Source organism: Podarcis muralis, chromosome 8 (genome assembly GCF_964188315.1).
Source record: "Podarcis muralis chromosome 8, rPodMur119.hap1.1, whole genome shotgun sequence".
NCBI classification, from domain to species: Eukaryota; Metazoa; Chordata; class Lepidosauria; order Squamata; family Lacertidae; genus Podarcis; species Podarcis muralis.
In genome coordinates, this window is record NC_135662.1 from 21,148,431 (window position 1) to 21,168,883 (window position 20,453).

Consider the following 20,453-nt stretch of genomic DNA (forward strand, 5'->3'; position numbering starts at 1 on the left):
CAGGAGTCATCAGCAGAGCTGAAGGGCACATTCCAGGCAGGCAAAAATACTCAAGGAGGGTGCTGGTGAGGGGGCTGGTTTGGGAAGAGTCCTGAGGGCCACACAGAAAGGTCTGTAGGGCCGCATTCCTCACTCCCAATGTACGGGATAATTATCGAGGAAGTTTGTTGTACTTCAAGGAGATAGTGATCTGGAATGGTCAGCTCTTCCATCTCTGGTTGTTCCTTCCTGACTCTGGTTTCTGTGTTTTATTGCTTTCAATATCCTTTGTGAAAAGGCCCTTGATGTACTGATGAAACTGGTCAGCAAAGCCTTTGATGTAGAGTAGCTCTGGTTGATCCTGTGTTAGTCCAATAGGGCACAGGTCTATAAAATATCTAGTTTTGGAGCATGCCAGGTGGGAGCTCTGCATAGACTGTGGCCATAGTGCTATGCATCAAGACTACCTGGGGGTCTCTTCGCCACTTCTGACAGGGCTTCCCAGTGGCCGATTGAAGTGCTTGCTTGCTAATGTATATACGGCTTGCTATTTGGAATAAAATCTGTAATCTTCTCAACCACTTGCGTTTGTGTTGATTCTGAATCTGACTTTAAAAGAACCATCTTGCATTTGGCAAGACACCCCAGTCCTAAGATTCCCCACCTCTACAACAGGGCAACACTGTGCCACACAACGACTGTAAGAGGAATTCCCCCAGCCATCCCCGGTAGTCAATACACCTTTTATTTTCAACCAGCCTTTCAAGTCACAACAATTGACCTTGACAAGAATTTCAGATCTTTCATTCTGCGCACACCTACTTCTTGTATGTTACTGCATCCCTTTCTTTCGAAATGACTCAACAGAAGCAACACAGCAGAGGAAAAGGTCGCCTGTTTCAAAAATAATTAATGGAACCAAACTTGTTGATGATACTAGTCAAACTTATCAGCACAAGTCATGAAAATCATTCCCATCTCGTGATGCAGCATCTTGCCCCAGCCCCTTGGCTCCTGTTTTTCCTTTTCCATTTTTAAAAAAATCCAGTTTCTGTTGCAATGTGAAAAACAGAGTTAAATTTTATCCTAGGCCAGGAAGACAATAATCAGGGGGAAGGGGAAAGAAGAGAGGGAGGGGGGAAATGCTAGTTGGATAGATAGTTTTGCTGTTGAAAACAAAATACTCAACAGTTTCGATATTTGGTTTTTATGTATTTATTTTGAGAAGGTTTTGGGTGTATTTTTGCACCATCTATCCAAAGTTAAGCACTTTAAAGTTGCGTTCGGTTTAAGCGGAACAATCAAACACATGCTAAAATCCATCCCACTGAAATCAATTATCATTAAAAGTCCTTAACCCTGTCTGGATCACACTCAACACTTGTCACACCTGGTATATAGCAGAGATGAGAAACTTGTGGCCCTGCAGATGTTCTGGGACTCCCAGCACTCATCAGCCCCAGTCAGCAAGGCCAATCGTCAGAGATAATGGGAACTGAAGGCCAACTACAGTGCTGGCGAGGGGGGCACAATTCTCCATCACTGCTTTGCTGCTTCATTCCTAGACCCAGTCATGGTTAAGAGAGGTTGCGCTTCTTCAGCGAAAGGTCCCTGCCATTAACAGATGGAGATGGGAATCAGGCTGAAGTTTGAGACTGAAGTGCACTGGGCAGAATGTGCTCCTCAGCTCACCAGGTAAGAGCATTTGGGAGGGAACAGTTTTATTCCTATTAGGTAGATAAATACAGTGGCACCTCTAGTTACTAACTTAATTTGTTCCGGAGGTGCATTCTTAACCTGAAACTGTTCTTAACTAGAGGCGTGCTTTCGCTAATGGGGCCTCTTGCTGCTGCTACACCGCCGGGACACGATTTCTGTTCTCATCCTGGGGCAAAGTTCTCAACTCGAGGTAACTCTTCCAGGTTAGCAGAGTTTGTAACCTAAAGCGTTTGTAACCTGAGGTGTTTGTAACTCGAGACACCACTGTTTGTACATTAGGCTTCTCACATGCCCAGATCTTGACCCTCACTCAGTCCACACTGCTTCCGTAGGGAAGGGAAATAAACACAGGCCAGAGATTAGATGTTGTGCATACTTAGGAAAAGCACTATTTCAATACTAAGCCCATGCCCCAATTTATAGCAGCTGCTTCTCACAAAGCAAAAGAGTAATATTCTCAACTCAAGACGAAAAGGTCGGGCAGCATCACTCTTGGGGATGCTACGAGGATCTGTGAAAGATGCTCCGGCCTGCAATTGAATTGCAAGTTTAGGAAGCTTACATGTAGGGAATGTTGTTGTTGTGTTGTTTTCTCTCTCTCATGCATGCACACACAAACGCACACGGCAAGGTGTTATAGTCCGCATTCCACGACAAAGTGCATTCCATGTCGAAATGTCGGCACTTCCAACCAGCTCCTGTCCAGATACCTCTTGGAGCTGTCCGTGTTCGGAAATGTGGCACCCCCAACGCCATAAAAAGCAATGGGGCAGACTTAATTTTTTATGCCCATTTGAATGCAAGCACTCCCTCTACGTCTGCAGGGATGCAAATCCTTTGCAAAACCAACCATTAAATGGCTGCTAGCTCAGAGAGCGCCTCAAGACGCTCTAAAGGCACTGTCAAATCAGAGGAAGCCAGCCATGTGTGATGTTGTCACCGGTCACCTTCGATATCCATTTGTATTTACTGGAGCTTCATCCCTTCCGCATGGGGCAGGCGGGCGGTGAGTCAGGCGGGATCTGTCTTCATTCGCAGTAATGGGCTGCCTCTAATTCTGTAGCAGGATTCCGTTCCTGTGATTTTCTGCTCGCTGCCTGGCCTGAGGTTACAGCCTGCACTACTTACTGATCCTCATTAATACTGATGTCATGTGGAATCAGTTTAACTCGGCTTTAACGGAATATTATGGAATCGCCTGAATGTGCAACCTCCCTTTGAAGTCAGGGCTCGCAGTTCACAACACATTCAAGCACCTGTCACATGCAATGTAGTGAAACTGGGAACGGATGTGCAAAATATGGGGATGCTTTAAACTAGACTTCTGATGAAACAATGCAATGCAGAACTTCATCGCTACCCTGCGTGCCCTCTCTAGCATCTTCAAGGGTGGGGAAACATTTCTGAGACAAGCGCCACATTACCCCCCACCCACCATGGAAAGCTGTCCATGCTACATTGCAGTACTGGGGCAGACCATCCTCTGCACAATCACACACACTCATACACAGCTACTTCTTATGGAAATACATTATTATTATTATTATTATTATTATTATTATTATTATTATCATTATTAAATCTACTCAATTTCCCCTTCCAGTACTGGGGCAGGCCATCCTCTGCACAATCACACACACTCACACAGCTACTTCTTATGGAAATACATTTAATTCTTATTAAATCTACTCAATTTCCCCTTCCATTTTCTCCTCAAAACCATAAAACCAAGTTTGCTTGTTTGCTTTTTAAAAAGCTTTCCAACACCCTTTATCTGTCCTGCAAAAGTCGAAACCGACTCAACAATCCCAACTGAAGATTGCAAACAATGTCAGCACACAACTAAATTGCAAGCCCTGCTTTGTAGCAATTCAAAGCCTCAAACAGCAAAATGCAATTGCATGGAATTGCACAGAATTCGTAACAAATGAATGGAAACAATTACTAAATGCACGGACACTTTGTGCATACTGGCAAGGAACACAAGTTCTCTTTCTCTCTCAAGGTATATATTCCTGTCTGCTTTGATTTTCTTGCAGAAAAAGGGGGTGCGATTTAACAGCATCAAAGCCCCTTCTCTCTCAGAGGCTCACCACGCAACCAAAGGGCAGAAAGGGACCCAGAGGGTTGTATTAAGTCCAACTATGGGCTGGGATGCGGGTGGCGCTGTGGGTAAAACCTCAGCGCCTAGGGCTTGCCGATCGCATGGTCGGCAGTTTGAATCCCCGTGGCGGTGTGAGCTCCCGTCGTTCGGTCCCAGCTCCTGCCCACCTAGCAGTTCGAAAGCACCCCTAAAGTGCAAGTAGATAAATAGGTACCGCTTTCTAGCGGGAAGGTAAACGGCGTTTCCGTGTGCTGCGCTGGGGCCAGCTCGCCAGAGCAGCTTCGTCACGCTGGCCACGTGACCCGGAAGTGTCTCCGGACAGCGCTGGCCCCCGGCCTCTTAAGTGAGATGGGCGCACAACCCTAGAGTCGGACACGACTGGCCCGTACGGGCAGGGGTACCTTTACCTTTACCTATTATGGGCTGTATTTGGCGTACAGGCTGGGTGGGGAAGCCCCACCACTGTCCTACACAGCCATATAAATTCTTGTGTGCTCAATGCCAGCTTCCATTTCAGCCCCTTAAACCACAAGACGTGTCCCCAAAGCATCCAGAGAAGGAGAAAATTTCTCATTTCAAGACACAAGAGCTTTTCCAAGCATGATATTGGCCTCCCTAAGCAGTTGCTAGCTGATACATGATCAAAGTGGCTGCATACTTCTTCCAGGAAGGGAAAGCAAGCTGTGGCCTCCAAGGCTGGTTTGAAAGTAATGATTCTCTCTCACATCGTCCTCGTTTTCTTTAGGGAACAGTTTTTCCTCAGGGCTTAAAAACATGTGAACAGAACACCCCATGCCTCCAGAAGCCGTAATTATTTGAGAGTGATAACAAGCATGCAGACAGGAGCAATACAGTATATACTGAGGGTTGGGTTTTTCTGACACTGCAGCTTGAATCCCTCTTACCAAGGAAATGTAGTTCAGGGAAGGACCATTGCTCAGTGGCAGAACAACTGCTTTGCATGTAGAAAGTTCTGCCACCGAGCAATTGTCCTCCCCAACACTTTGAAGCCAAAATCTGGGATGCCATCTTGACGGACTCCATCTTTCTGTTTTTTATCGGGAGCATGGCGGCCATTTTGATTGCCATGACCTGGCACGATTTCTCAATGCAGTCCCCACCCCCTTTGAAAAACGCTTTTTTGGGGTGCTGCGCGATATCGCAGCTCTGAAAAAGTGCTTTTTCGGGGGGGGGGTGTTGCACCATGAAATCGCATGAGACCACAGCAACCAAAATGGCTGCTGCTCTCTCATGATAAAAATCAGGATGTTGCGGTTCCTAGTTCAAAGTAAGGGGGGGGGGGAGATGTTCTGACACAGAAGTTTTGGTGGACTACAAGTCGCATGATTCTTTGGGGAAGCCAAGACAGTTAAGCTTGCTTTAAACTGAAACACGTTTGCAGACGTGTCCTGAGCAATATGAAGTGGAGGGCTGTGTCAAAAGCTTTTTCAATCATAGCACAGGAGCCGGGCTGTCTTATATAACAGCTCTCTTATATAACATTCACCCACCCTTCCTCAACAAAGTTATTTTCAGGCATTTTGGACTACAATTCCCATCAGCCCCAGCTAGCACAACGATAGTCCAAAACATATGTCGGTCACCAGGTTACAAAGGGTTATCCTGATAGGTAAATGGCAGGAAGAACCCGACAGTTGCATAACTTAAGTAAGTAAGCAAGTCTTCTAGGAATCTCTGTTAGCCAAGTCTGCTGATGGTGCCAAATAATTTACCGCGGCAAAATTCCAAGGAGGCTGCCAAACTAGGGAGGTAGCCAACAGGTTTATGCATTTTAATTCCTGTTTTATTTTGGTTTTGTCTATTTTTTTAGTACCACAGCTTTATTGGTTTTACGTTGTGCCTTTGTTTTAATAATATTGTTTGTTTCAATATTGTACAATGCTTAGACATTTCTAAAATATTAAGTGGTTCATAAATGCTGTTAGATAGATAGATAAATAATCTAAAAGCCACCTATCAATAGGTGGTTCATGAGGCAAAAAACTAGCCAATGAGGGCATGGTAATGGAACTACCAAATCCAAAGCTTTATAAAAGCACATATATATATAGAGAGAGAGAGAGAGGGAGGAGGAGGAGGAGGAGGAGGAGGAGTATCCAGCCCATCTGGCTGGGTTTCCCCAGCCACTCTGGGCAGCTTACAGCAATAATATTCCTATGGCACCCTCTATTCCCAGGTGGTCTCCCATCCAAGTACTAACCAGGCCTGATCCTGCTTAGCTTTTGAGATCAGATGAGATTGGGCATGTTCAGGGTAGTACAGCTGTAGATGTGTAAATGTGACATGCAAGAAAGGAGGGTTTTTTCCCCTATCCTAGCCATTCCTGAAAACACTTCAGCTTGCTTTGTCCATTTGCAATCCAGCCCTAGGGTTTGAAAAAGGCATGAAAATATCCTCAGTATATTTATTTTGAATGGGCTTGGATCCAAAGGGCATTTGTGGGAAAGCCAACCCTTCCCGTTTTGCCCATTCACCTCCTATCGCACCCCTGTGGAAGAGGGAGCAGGGAATCTCCATTACACTGGCAGAGGTTCACCTGAATACTCTGGATCTTACCTTACTCATTCATTCATATGTGATTGCAGACCTCTAAATGTATTGCACCAGTAAAAGCACTATTTTATTTCTACAGCCAGATGACAATGGCTTTCCCTGGCTTGGAGAGCTAACAACTCACAAAACCACTGCCGAGCATGAAAATATGTCCTCGCGTGACTGTTCTAACAAGGCAAGGGATAGCATGCAGAGCTATTTCAGCATTCGTGTATTTCGGAACAGAATGTGTAATTTCCTTTTTATTCGTATAACTAATCATATTTACAGCACAAACCTGTGCATGTCTAAAAAGTAAGCCCTACTGAGTTCAATCGGCTTCAGAAATGTGGAGGACAAGTTTTCTTAGCAGCAGGTTTCAAGAAGAACTTCTGCTGGGATATAGCAGAAGCGTGTTGCCTATTTCTTCCTTTCTCTCTAACTCTGGTAGCGATCGCAAGCAATTTAAAATTACCATGCAGTCAATTTTCTTGATATGGATAGCTTCTTATAACAAACACGATCTCAGTGGCTGTGAATCACAAGTGCAGCTGCGCTCAGTTTGTGCTTACGGGCTTCCCATAGGCATTTCTGGTGGACACTGTGAGCTCCATTGGCCTGATCCTGCAGAGCTCTTCTTGTGTCCTTAAAAACTCGCAACAATCTGCCCCTGGGAGCAACAGTGATTCTCATACTTCCCACTGCTGATACTGACAGTGCCTTGCATCAAAGCTGGTATTCAAAGGGCTTCTTTGAGCCGGCCGAAGGAAGCAGATATGCAGGCAGTTCAGCTTTGAAAATGGTCGGCAGAAATTCTCCATGCTATTTGTAGGCAGCAAAGTGGTGTGTGTGGAATTTCAACAAATGATCTACAAGGGAGGAGCGAAGTTCTCCAGCTGTTCAGGAGAAGAAGAAAAATAATTTTCTGACATGGGGAGGGGGAGAAATTTTTGGTTAGGAATCAGAGGCATAGCTATCAACTTTTCCTTTTTTTAAGGGAAATTCCCTTATTCCGAATAGGATTCCTCGCAAGAAAAGGGAAAAGTTGACAGCTATGATCAGAGGTGAGATACCCACGTAATGGAAGCTACCCTCAGGTACATTCACCACACACAGCTGCAGCTTAAGGTCCAAAATAGTTTGTTACTGTAGAAGATTAGGCTCCGGCAATACAATTCTGGATGTTGATATATACATACAGCCTGTAGGGCTGTGATAGGGATATATATATGTTATGTACTGAAGTTCTCACCCTGGGCCAGCAGTAGATAGTTATACAAATGAAGGATCAAAAGTGACGTTCAGTGATTGGATAGTTTTAGAAAGTTGCTACAGTAACGTTGTATTGGAGCTCTATATAAGCAGGCTGACTGAGCCCTTCAGTTCAGTTCTGGCCTCTGAATAAAGAAGAGCTGTTTGAAGAATCGCTGTGTCATCTGATATGTTCACCCACAACTTAACAATATACATCTGTTGCTCCAGATGTAACACAGACTCCAACTCAATTCACAAGATTCACTTGCCAGCTAACCAGCTGACATACCTTAATCACTTATATAGACGGCCCCGGACCATTGCCATAGCAACTGGCTTGGCTGACCTTGTGCCTGTTGGCTTATCTCATATGTGGCGTGATTTGTGCCCATGAAGGAAATTTAAGCCCTTCCTCCAACCATTTTGGCTCACTATGTTGAATTAAACTTTATTGTCAGTTCATACTTGGCTGTGAGTCGTGGAAGACCTGCTCCGTACCTTGCAGGCCTTCTCCCAACTGGCCTGGGACAGTGTGGCCCTAACTGACTCTAGTTGCAAAAGCCGAGGCTGATGAAAAGGCTACAGACAATCTTGGCTGCCTTTTAGTACAGTCCGTCATGAGCCACCATTGCAAGGATTGGTAGCAACAGGAGTAGATTTGTTCTATGCTTATGATAACATTTTATTTTCTCTTGCTAATTATGTTGTTTTAAATGTGCATTTTCTGTTTGACTTCCTTTAGTAACTTTTTCTTGTGAAATGTTAAGGTTTTTTTTGTTAAGTTTGCAGCATTGAGTGTGCATTCTGTACTTGACCTCCTTTGTAATGTTTTATTTTGAAATCTTTTGAGATAATATTTTAGTTTCCTGTTAATTATGTTGCTTTTTATATTTGACTTTCATCAGTAATGGATTTTTTCACTTTCTGGATTTTTTAATTTGATGTTTTAATGTAAGTTGTAAACCACTTTTTCTCTTAAAAATATAAAGTTGTATAGAAATGAAATTAATAATAGTAATAGTAATAATAAAATAAGGAAGGGGGTAGGTGCCTAGTCCAGTCTTTCCACCCAACAATATTAAAGTAATATTAAACAACGCAAAAAACTGGATCTATTAATGTGCCCAAAATTCATGGTGGCTAAACTGGGGGGGGGGGGGCATTTCTTTTACTATACTCCAAAAGATGGCTAAAATTATCCAAGTTCCAGAGAAGGTAAAATGAAAAAAGCCAGGAAATGATTTTCTGCTCATTTTTAGATCAGTCCTCCTCCAACTCTCCTTTCAATAGCAGACCCTCCTGGCATACCTAATATAGCTTTTAAAACTTCTCACATTTCAAGAGAGGTCTGCTGTACAGCAGAGAGAGCTGTAATTTTAAACTCCATAATTCTGAAATTCCGATTTTAGATATAGATCAAGTTTGGTCCATTTCACTTTTTATTTCTCATATATGAAATAAAAAGTCTATAACTATGAAGAAGTGATTTTCTACATATCACCGTAGCTGGGAAACCTGCTAACACATGGCTTCAAAATACGTATTTGTAGCAGTCCATGTTTTCCCCAGGCTTTGATTCCCTCCTTCGTCTTAGCATCCTAGTATTGCTGCATTTGTTGATAGACTTTTCTGAACATTTTGCAGTTCTGTTTGCTCTGTTTATCATGCCGCAGGAAAACAATGCAAAATATATTTTTATGTAGATTTTTTTTTCATTTTTTAGTGACCTGTTGGTGCTGTAAATACTGATTGTCTTTGTGAAGCCAGTGCCTGGAATTAAAAGCTCTAAGTAGCAATGAAGAACTGCTGTGCATATACACCGACAATTTGCTTCAGGAAGTGCAAACAGGCCTCTGCCCCCAATTTAATATAAATTTTCCAAATGGGGACGTCTGCAACTATAGTGGCAGGTTTAATGTGGCGTCATTAGCCTGAGCAAACATTCTGTGCACAGCCAAAACTTAAATTTGGTCAGAACAAAACATTTCCTGCACAAAACTGGACATCTTTTAGTAGCATTCTCATTATGTAAATATAAACCATCTCAGTAACAACCACTGTCACTACTTGTCAAAGGTATAAATAGCTTTATATCCGGTCAGGCTATTTGTCAGTCTGTACTCTGACAGGCAGTGGCTCTTCCAAGATATCAGACTGAGCCTAGGACTTTCCTCATTCACTGCATATTGTCTACTACTGAGCAATGGTCCATTGCCCAAAGGCAAGTTGGACCTTCCTCCTACCATTTTCCAATAGCAGAGCTTAAACTTTCACCTCCCCTTTCCCATCCTCTTGCCAGGGGAAAGGAACCTTTGCGGGGTGAGAGGAGAACCATCAATGCAATTTTTTTTTGGGGGGGGGGATAGAAGAAGCAACGCCATAGAGCTGATTCCTAGAGGAGGGAAGGGAACGGCTATAGCAATTTATACATGCTATAAATGGCTAGTAAAGGGACCCCTGACCATTAGGGTCCAGTCGTGCCGACTCTGGGGTTGCGGCACTCATCTCGCTTTATTGGCCAAGGGAGCCGGCGTACAGCTTCCGGGTCATGTGGCCAGCATAACTAAGCCGCTTCTGGCGAACCAGAGCAGCGCACAGAAACGCTATTTGCCTTCCCGCTGGAGCGGTACCTATTTATCTACTTGCACTTTGACGTGCTTTCAAACTGCTAGGTTGGCAGGAGCAGGGACCGAGCAACAAGAGCTCACCCTGTAGCGGGGATTCGAACTGCTGACCTTCTGATCGGCAAGTCCTAGGCTCTGTGGTTTAACCCACAGCACCACCCGTGTCCCTCATACAGAAGCTATTAAATAGGCTATATACAATTGGGGTAGTTGTGCAGCTGTTCCAATGTGCTTAAAAGAGTTAAGGTTTTCTGAGCTCTGGGGGGGAAAGGGGGGGGGACAAAAACTGAATATGAAAGATATGTGTTTTGATCCTGACATATAAATGAACATAGTGTGGCTATTCTGTAGTGAATGGCCAGTCCTTTTTAAGATGCTGTTATAACACTGTATGATTATGCACTGCAAACTTGCACCGTCATTCTGCGTGGCACAGATTATGGCTGCAGTTCTATGTTGTTGTTTAGTCGTTTAGTCATGTCCAACTCTTCGTGACCCCATGGACCAGAGCACGCCAGGCACTTCTGTCTTCCACTGCCTCCCACAGTTTGGTCAAATTCATGCTGGTAGCTTCAAGAACACTGTCCAACCATCTCATCCTCTGTCGTCCCCTTCTCCTTGTGCCCTCCATCTTTCCCAACACCAGGGTCTTTTCCAGGGAGTCTTCTCTTCTCATGAGGTGGCCAAAGTACTGGAGCCTCAGCTTCACGATCTGTCCTTCCAGTGAGCACTCAGGGCTGATTTCCTTAAGAATGGAGAGGTTTGATCTTCTTGCAGTCCATGGGACTCGCAAGAGTCTCTTCCAGCACCATAATTCAAAAGCATACATACCTGGATGTAAGACCTATTGAAATCAATCTAACTGACTTCAGAGTAAACATCCAGAGGACTGCATTATATATTTTCATATGGGGAAGTTAAGTTTTTTTTGGGTGAGGTATGTGATTTCTGTGCACTTTCTACATCTTACCAATTAATTTGCAACAAGTCCCTTGCAACTAAAATGACAGCAGTGTTAACTCTCTCTTTTTTTTGCTACTCACACAAAACAAAACACAGAAGAAATAGGGACCTAGAACAACAAACTCACACGAGTAAGTGCAATCTGATCCCCTCTCCTGAAATCCTAAAGAAAGCCTTTTTTGTTTGGCTTTATTTAGCTCCAAAAGTCCACTCAGCATAATAGGAAGCTCAAGGACATCTTTGCCTCAAGTTCCTCTTTCCAAATATATACACAGAAGGTTTAGTTGTAGGAAATTCAAACCCAGTCTGCAAAACCTGTGCATATTTACAATCTATTCAGTGCTGACTCCAGCCTTTGTGAAGGCATTGAGCAATGATACAGTGGTACCTCGGGTTAAGTACTTAATTCATTCCGGAGGTCCGTTCTTAACCTGAAACTGTTCTTAACCTGAGGTACCATTTTAGCTAATGGGGCCTCCTGCTGCCGCCGCGCCGCCGGAGCACAATTTCTGTTCTCATCCTGAAGCAAAGTTCTTAACCTGAGGTAATATTTCGGGGTTAGCGGAGTCTGTATCCTGAAGCGTATGTAACCTGAAGCGTATGTAACCTGAGGTACCACTGTATCCTTATTGGGGGCCATACCTGCCACCCTGAGATGGTCTATCTGCTCCTGGCCAGTGTATCCGCTACTGCCCCTTCACTTATTATTATTTTTAATTCAACTATAACAGAAAGAAAGAAAATAACAGTGGCAGCTCACATTAACAACAACAACGAAAAGAGTTAATCACTCTTGACAGACATATATATGCAGTATATATGTCCAAACAGATGCAATCATCTGTCTCATTTGGATAATGCAGAAAGGACAGTGAGACCTTCAGGCCGCCGAGCGATAGATGGTGGGTGTTTGCCCTTCCAAACTCACACTTCAAAAGTCCCTTCGCAGCAATAACAGCTTGCAGGATCCAATTTCGTTGTCCATCTGTTAATTCCCACATCACCCGAATATAATTTAAAAGTATGTGAGCATCTGTAAATATCAAGGGTTCCCTTCCCAAAAAACACAATATGAACAACAACCTCTAACCAGAAAGTTTAGGGTGTACCTATATCGTATGCCTCCGACATTCTTTCCTGTGGAGGCACTGCTGAGTCAGAACAGGTCTGGAAAAACCATTTTTTGTTGAATCATTGGCATTTTTAAGTCTAAAGGAACACTGCATATAGACACCAAAGCAACTCCCCGTTGATCGAGCTGAGTGTTCCCTATACCAGAGGTTCTCAAACTGTAGTCTGTGGACCACCAGAGGCTCACAAGCTTCATTCAGGACTCTTTGGTGTGTCTGCGAATTTGTGGTTGAAAATGAAAGGTCACACATCCATCCCACTGAATATTTATATTGATTTTTAAATTGCATTTTTATTGCTTCTTTTATTTCTTACATTGCCTTTTATTGCATTGCGCTTTGAATTCCGTGGCATTGCAATCTTTAAGTGGTCTGCCAAGACCCACAGCAATTTCCCAGTGGCCCATGGGGGGAGAGGCTTAGGAAACACTATTCCATTCGTCTCTATGGCCCCAAACCTCTGATTTACAGCATTCCAATAAACATTTATAAACAGGTTTAACCTTCTGTAAAGATCCAATTATTTCCTCACCAATATAGGAGATGCTGAGGGACCCAAAGCTAATAGTATAAATACAGGACACCAAAAAGTGTTGTAACTGAGCACTACTAGGGAAGTTGTATCTAAACTGCATGTTGAAAATGACAAAAATCATTGCGTCCAATCCACGACTTATCTCTTCCACTGCCACCAACCAGGCTTTCCTGGTAATATATTCAGACTCAGTCAGGTTGTAACGTATTAACAAAGATTCCAGTTTATTGTGAAGGCAAACAAGTTTTAAATACTTTGAAACACTGTAATCCGATTCACTCTCTCTGTCTCTAACTCACTCTGACTCCTGTGCCTCCCACCCACAAACCAATCAAACTAACTGCCCAAACCCCTGTGTTGAGCCTTAAACACAGTTAGGCTCCACCCCTGGGCTTTCTTATTGGTCAGCCTATTAACCCTTTCTCTCTCCCCCCCAGTACGGCATCTTCATAATGAGTGGGCAAATGCCACAGCTTCATCTCCTACGGAAGAGGTGGAGCGGGTGGAACAGACACCCAGGGTTATTATTTTTTTGCAATTTTCAGGACCAAATGGGGGTGTTGGCTTACCTTAGTGTTCTCATGCATTCTTGAGCATGTCAGGAAAGCCTAGCATTTTCTATACCTATATATTTGGAAAGATGTCTGTCTGTTTGTCTATCTATGCATTCAGATGCCCCTTAAGATACCGCCACCAACTTGGGTTTCCAAGATGGAGCAGCCGTTTTTGGTCTAAGTTTGGATACCATGAAACACCATTTTCAACCAAAATGGTAGACTAGATCATTCCAAAGTGCCCTGATTATAACCAGATTTCACACGATGGTTCCTGAGATCAAGGAGCAGGTTTTGGTTTTGGTTTGGATACCACTGGGTGCCATTTTGAATCAAGATGGTGGACTGAACCTTTCAAAGCTGCATGCATTTGGACATCTTTTAAGGTATCGCAATTGTCATGCCTCTGCTGGAGGAATCCTCTTCAGAGGAACTGCTGCTCCCCAAAGCAAGCATTACAGGCTGTGTCAGTGGGCAGTGAGACAGAGCAGCAGGATCAAAGGCTTTCAGGTCACAACACCACAACTTATTTCAGAAGGCATAGAGCAACCCTGCAGAGAATGAGAGTCCAGCTGCCACTTCAGGCCCAGCCAGATGCAAGACTGCTGATCTGAAGAACAAGGGCTCCTCAGAAGCAAGGGGTTACTCAGGCAATCCAGAAAGCCTGCGGCCGTGCTCTGGGTGGGGCAATGAAAGTTCATGGTTAAACATCTCCAGAGTGTGCTGGAACAAGAGTCTTGAGCCATCTTCTTGACCTGGCTGGTGACTGCACTGTCTCTCTTGTGTTTTGATTTTGGACTGTGACCAGACCAGACTTTTGGATTGTTCATGTGAGTAGACTTGGGACTGCTGGATCAGGTTTTCTCCAAAGCAGGACAGTAACTGGATTTAGCATGATGTTCCCTGAGATCAATGAGCAGGTTTTCATTGATGTTAGGATATGATTTTGAATCAAGATGGCGGACTGAATCTTTCGATGCTGCACTTATTTTAACCATTGATTTAAAAACTGCACAGATGTTTTTGTTTGTTTCTTATAACTCCCAAGTCATAATGGGTACGAGCCTGCTAGTGCTATATATTCTGCTGCTTTGTCATCTCAAATTCTACTGCTGTCAGTCTCTGCCTCCCAGTGCTGTTTTGCCAGCACTCAGAACTGCACAATTACATTTGCAAACCATCCTACATACAACGCTCAAAACTCGTTAGAGTAATGCATAAAAAAGATCCTTTATGGTAATGATCACAACATTCCGCAATCCCTGAAATAAACAGAAAATAGCCACCAACCGCACAGCAGAGATAATGACAGAAGCCTGAAAAGTATATTTCACTTTGCAAACAAGTTAAGAGATGTATTGCTCAGTCCTCACCGCAGAGAGATCAGAAGGGAAGCTTATGCAGAAAGATGTATTATTCTGTTCGAGAGCCTTCTTTCCTGAAATGAATACCTCTGAAGCCTCCAAACCCCTGTGCAGTAAATCTAACCACTGACATTGGGGAGGGGGAATACATTTCATTATTTGCATTCTTTAAATAAAGTAGCGTTGACTTTTCTGTGATGGGGGAGGCAACTGGAATCCGGTTCACAGGCTGTTTACATTCACTGTCTAGCCCTCCAAGGCTCATGAAAAAATAATATTCCTCGGGAATTAAAATAGGTCCTATAGCTCTATCTAATGTATGCATTTTGGAGCCTCACACTGAAAGTATTGCACTTGAAGGGCACTTTGCTGGTGGGTGCATGCATAGTTTGAAAGACAGGTCTTTTCATTTAAGATGCATCCCTACTTAGTTTATGGCAATGTGAAAATCTAAACAGAATATACAGATCTAGTGCCAATGAAATGCTGGATCCCTAAAACCATAGCTAGCTGATCAGACGCCGGGAACATGTGTTCCCTGTTCTCTGGAGCCAGTGTCAGGCCAAGGCATTGTTCTGTCAGAGGCAGAGCACAAAATGGTGCCCACGCCTCCCCCAAGGTCAAGGTTTCTAGTACCCAAAGCTTGCCAATTTATTTTGGTTCCTAAAGCAGAAAACCCCACAAGTGCTTAATTATAAATTAAGCAACGAACCATTGTTGCAACATTCCAAATCTGCTTCCTGTGGCAGCTGCCTCACTCTACCTAATTGCAGAGCAAATTCCCTCTTCCCTTCCTTTGTTGGCATTAACTACAGTTTAGTGCTACACACACACCAATGCTAACCATGGTTAGCTCCAGTTATGGTTTCATCGTGCACCACAGTTTGAACGCAGTGTGTAGATTGGGGGCAACTTGTCCTACATGGCTGTCCTCAAGGTGACCTCATAGTATCATTTATCTGGCAGGGGAAAGAGTTCTGGACACCATATTTCAAGACATTCTTAAGAGAATGACATAACTGAGACAATCTAAATAGCCTAGAATTCAGCCGAGGTTATGGGATTCATATCCAATATGAACTCCAAGTATATCAATTACTCTAATGGCTTTCTGCAGTAAAGTAGAACACTGTAACCCACAGTCTCATAGTAAAGAGTGTCCTAAAAATAATACATAATATCAAGGCATGAAAAATCAGCACCTTTCTCTATATTTATGGCTGTTTTTTCTGTTCTGGTATTCCAAGAAGGGAACAGTGAAATCTATATTAATGTCATTTCTCTCTCTACTTTTTCAAAATCATTATGCACTGCATGGTTGCTGATGTAATGCAGAAAGCACATAATCCTGTTTAGAACCGAATGTTGTTGTTTTTCTTTCAATGCTTAGGGGCCAGAATCAATGCATTAAAAAATCATAATGCACAAGATTAAAGCGCAATCTTTACAGAGAGAAGCTAGTAGTCTTATTGTTGCTGTTTTCGGATGTTACTGTGGTCTTGTGATTTTATGTTGCATAGCACCTTATGACATTTTTACGCAAGTGCAGTTGAGGGAAGCAAAGAAAGGGCAAGAATGCTGCAGGATTTGGGCAAATGAACTGTGCACAGATGCACAAAGATGCACCACCACTCCCTTTTTTGCCAGAAGCCCAACTGCTGAATGTCATGAGTGGGGAGCCCTCAATTCCCCTTCCCCTGGAGATAAATTTGGGCCATAGCTCAGTGGCAGGGCACATGCTTTCTACAACGATGGTCTTAGAGTCAATCCCTGGCATCTCTTGTTAAAAGGTTTAAGTAGCAGGTGATGTCTGAGACCCTGGAGGACCACTGATAGATAGAGTGTAGACATACTGAGCGAGATGGACCAATTGTCTGTCCTGGTACAAGGCAGCTTCCTATTGTCCCATGAGACTGAATGATGGCAGTTCACTTGTGCACACGTAAATTGTGACGGGCACTTGCAGGTATGAGGACCAGGCATCCAGTTTCACCAGCCACTGAACCATCCCCAAGTGCAGCCTGTTCACATTTATGCTGTAGACTTCTATGGCTAGACAGGTCAAATAGAAAACAATATAAACCCTGCAATGATCACAATCCTAGTCCACAGACTAGTAGACCGTAAGGCTCGGCACTGCATAATGTATTGGTTTGGAGCCCAAACTCACATTTCACGGTGGCAACGTTGTCCCATGCATGAGGAAGGGCAAGTAGGTCCTGGAGATGTGCCCAGAATTCCAGTTAACTCGGCCACTTCCTTGCGTGGCAGAATGCAAGTCTCCTCTCTGCCCACACCCGACTGGCGCAAGGCCTTGTGCCAGGGTCAATCTGGACTTGACGCACCAATGACTCATCCCAAGTTGTTGTTGTTTCCCTCCCTGCAAGGATCTAACAATACAACTCACCATTATGTGCTTTTGCACTGGACTGGCCTTTGGTTTCTGCTGTTATGTGAATAGTAAAAAGGTAAAGGTAAAGGTCCCTTGACAGTTAAGTCCAGTCACAGACCACTCTGGGGTTGCGGCACTCATCTCGCTTTACAGGCCAAGGGAGCAGGCATTTGTTTGCAGAGAGTTCTTCCGGTCATGTGGCCAGCATGACTACGCCACTTCTGGTGCAACGGAACACTGAAGCCAGAGCAGCGCATGGAAACGATGTTTACCTTCCTGCTGGAGTGGTACCTATTTATCTACTTGCACTGGTGTGCTTTCGAACCTCTAGGTTGGCAGGAGCTGGGACCAAGCAACGGGAGCTCACCCCATCGCAGGGATTCAAACCACTGACCTTCCGACTGGCAAGCCCAAGAGGCTCAGTGGTTTAGACCACAGTGCCACCCATGTCCCTGTGTGAATAGTAGCATTACCAAATAAAAGGAGTTGCTTATGATCATGTAGGCATTTGTGAAAGGGGTACAACCACTCAATGCCCATTTCAGAAAACCACGCCTGCTGCCAAACTGCAAAAGAAGCTCTGAAGTGACTTAGCTCTGTTTCAGCGACTCCAATCACAGCAGTTCAAGAGAGGAGAGCTGGGAGTTCTACTTTATTTCATTCTAAGTTATCTTATAGCCCAAGGCAGAAGCAGCTGATAGGCATTATTAACTCCTCTTGGTGTCCTCCCCAACAGTTAAGCTGCTCTTGTTGCTTATGCCGATAAGTCACTACAGTAAGGCGTTCTTTAAACCTCCTTGCACTCAATTAGGTTGTCACACCTATCTGTATCCAAACTTAATGACATGCAATTTCATGCAGAGCTTATACAGTAGTTGCAAGGCTGGAAGTTGCCACATGCTGACTATTTTTATCTTTCCTGGTGTAGAGCAGGAAGGAGAAAGTCAACAACAACAAAAACCACGAACACTAACTTTTGTAATAATGTATTTGTAGGTTTGAAAGGTTGGAGGGGATACAATAAGGGTTAGGTCAGTCAAGGTAAACAATAGGAAAATATAAATTTCTACAAAATAGCAAAGAGGCTGCTTTCACTGGAGACATAGTAGGGCAAACGAAACATTGCATTATATTTGTGATCACATTCAATATCTCTTGTTTGCTTTAATTCAGCGGTGGGAACCTTCTGGCCCCCCAGTTGTTGCTAAAAGGCAACTCCCATCATCCCCAACAAACATGGGCAATAGCCAGGGATCATGGGAGTTGTGTGGTTCAGCAACATCTGGAGGGCCAAAAGGTTCCCCACACCTTTTTGTCCCCCAACAGCAACTGGGTGTGGAGGAAGAGGAAATTAGGTTTCGGGCTGTGAGATGCAGAGAGGGAGGTTTTCACACCCTTTCCTTCTGTACTGCAATCCTAGTGAAAAATCCCCAACATCCTGGCACAACCGGCCCTACCGTTAGGCAGAGTGAAGCAGCTGCCTCACACGGCAGACTAGAGACAGCTGGGAGCAGCAGCAAGATGCTGGAGGGCAGAGCTGGGAGTGTCACATTACCTTGTGCCCCTTAAGTGAGCTCTGCTGCCCGCAAGGGTGATGAAGGATACTGCCCAATTATGAGTGTCAAAGGAAGATTTCACTGCTTATCTGGTAAGCTTCTGGCTAAGGAATTGCCACAGGGGTGTCAGTTCACTTCAGGCAGCAAAATGTCTTGGACTGGCCGTGCTCTCCTTGCCAACACTCAGCTGCTATTTATCCCATGAGGGGAACTGCTCTTGGTAGCAATAACCACTTCTCTGCCATAGCAAATAATAGCAGCCGTGTGTGTGATTTGGGTGGGACTCAGACACGGCATAAAGGTTTTGCCCTCTCCCCACATGCAGTTGCCCCAGTTCCTTATTAGGCTACCCACAAGTGCTTGTTGTTGTTGTTGTTTTTAGCAAAGCATTGAATATGATCACACACTTTTGGTGATGCTGGTCTCTGCCTTTTGCTGGTGCTGTATTCTCTCTTCAGTCCATCAGCTAAAACCTATTCGTTTACGGAAACAACGGTTTTAACCATGGATCCTAAACAAACACAGCTCAACGCTTCCCGGAATGCACAGCATGCATGCAAAGTGAATCTAATACTCACTGGGTGGCCTCGGGTGAGTGACTATCTCTCAGTCTCAGTTCCCATCTGCAAAAGCAAGAATAACGTTCTACCTCATGGGACAGTAAAGATGGATGCAAGAAGGAAGGAAGAGCAATTTGCACAGAGTTGCTATAGATCACAGGAAATGCAAATAATTATGAAATAATATAAGTTCATAGAAATGTTCTTAACATGACCATTAAAACGTAAGCGTAAAGCTTCAACAACATTCTTAACTGATTACTTCAAAAATACCAAAGTTCATATACATATGTGTGACACTTTTGTTATATGTTGTAATCTAATTTCAAACAAATAACATACCAGAGCTGCTCAGAAAATGACAATCCTATTTTGTTTTTTGCCTGCCCATTTCAGAGCTGTTCCATGCCTCCAAATGTTTTTATTTGCTTTCATTTTTATATTTTTACTGACACTCCTTAAGTAGCAGAGAGAGCAGCTCTGGAGAACAGAGAATAGCTGCTGCCAAACACTAGCCTTTAAAATCTTGCCAGAGCTGAATTCTGCTGTAATCCACTCTTAATGTACCCCAAGCCACAATCTGCATCACATCCTTGTCTGTGACCCAGCAGTTCATCCAGAAAGCGTCTAGAAGAAGCCAAGTAAAAAGTGAAGATAGATTTTGGCTAGGCATAAAAGTCCCCATTCAATGGATGCAGAGTCTCACGGCTTTAAGTACATTATTTCTCTGGAAATGGTGCACAACACACAAGGCCAAATGCCAAGTTATATTTAGCAGATCTTTTAGAAGACTGTTATGCTGCCCTTTAAGTATGTGCACTGCAAGGATAGTGACATCAGGCCCATTCAGATGCATAACCACACATTAGACCAATGAGTAGCCGCAGCCCTGCCATTGCACATGTTGACTACCCTCCCCCCATCCCTGGCACCTGTGCAAACGTCTGCAAGGAGGATGCTGTGCATGAAGGCATCCAAGTGATCTGGGAACCTGAGCAACCGAGGCTTCAGACTGCATGGCAGAATTTTACACAAGGCCCCCTTGCTGCAGATGCATGCGCGATATGTGCAGATGCAAGGGCAGAGCTAGTCACGGTCTGCAACATCGAGGACATGTGTGGCTACTTGGTGAGGCTTCATTCATGTTCTGTCTTTGCACATAGAAT

The 20,453-nt window shown here is 44.0% G+C and overlaps 1 protein-coding gene across 1 annotated transcript in view; it reads right to left on the reverse strand.

The window, feature by feature from the left end:
- The window catches only part of OXR1 (oxidation resistance 1), a 246,261-nt gene that overhangs the window by 154,096 nt on the left and 71,712 nt on the right, over positions 1–20,453 (reverse strand). The window contains exon 3 of the mRNA XM_028736299.2: positions 19,306–19,350. Within this exon, the coding sequence (XP_028592132.2) occupies positions 19,306–19,350 (45 nt within the window). The remainder of the gene's footprint in view (positions 1–19,305; positions 19,351–20,453) is intronic.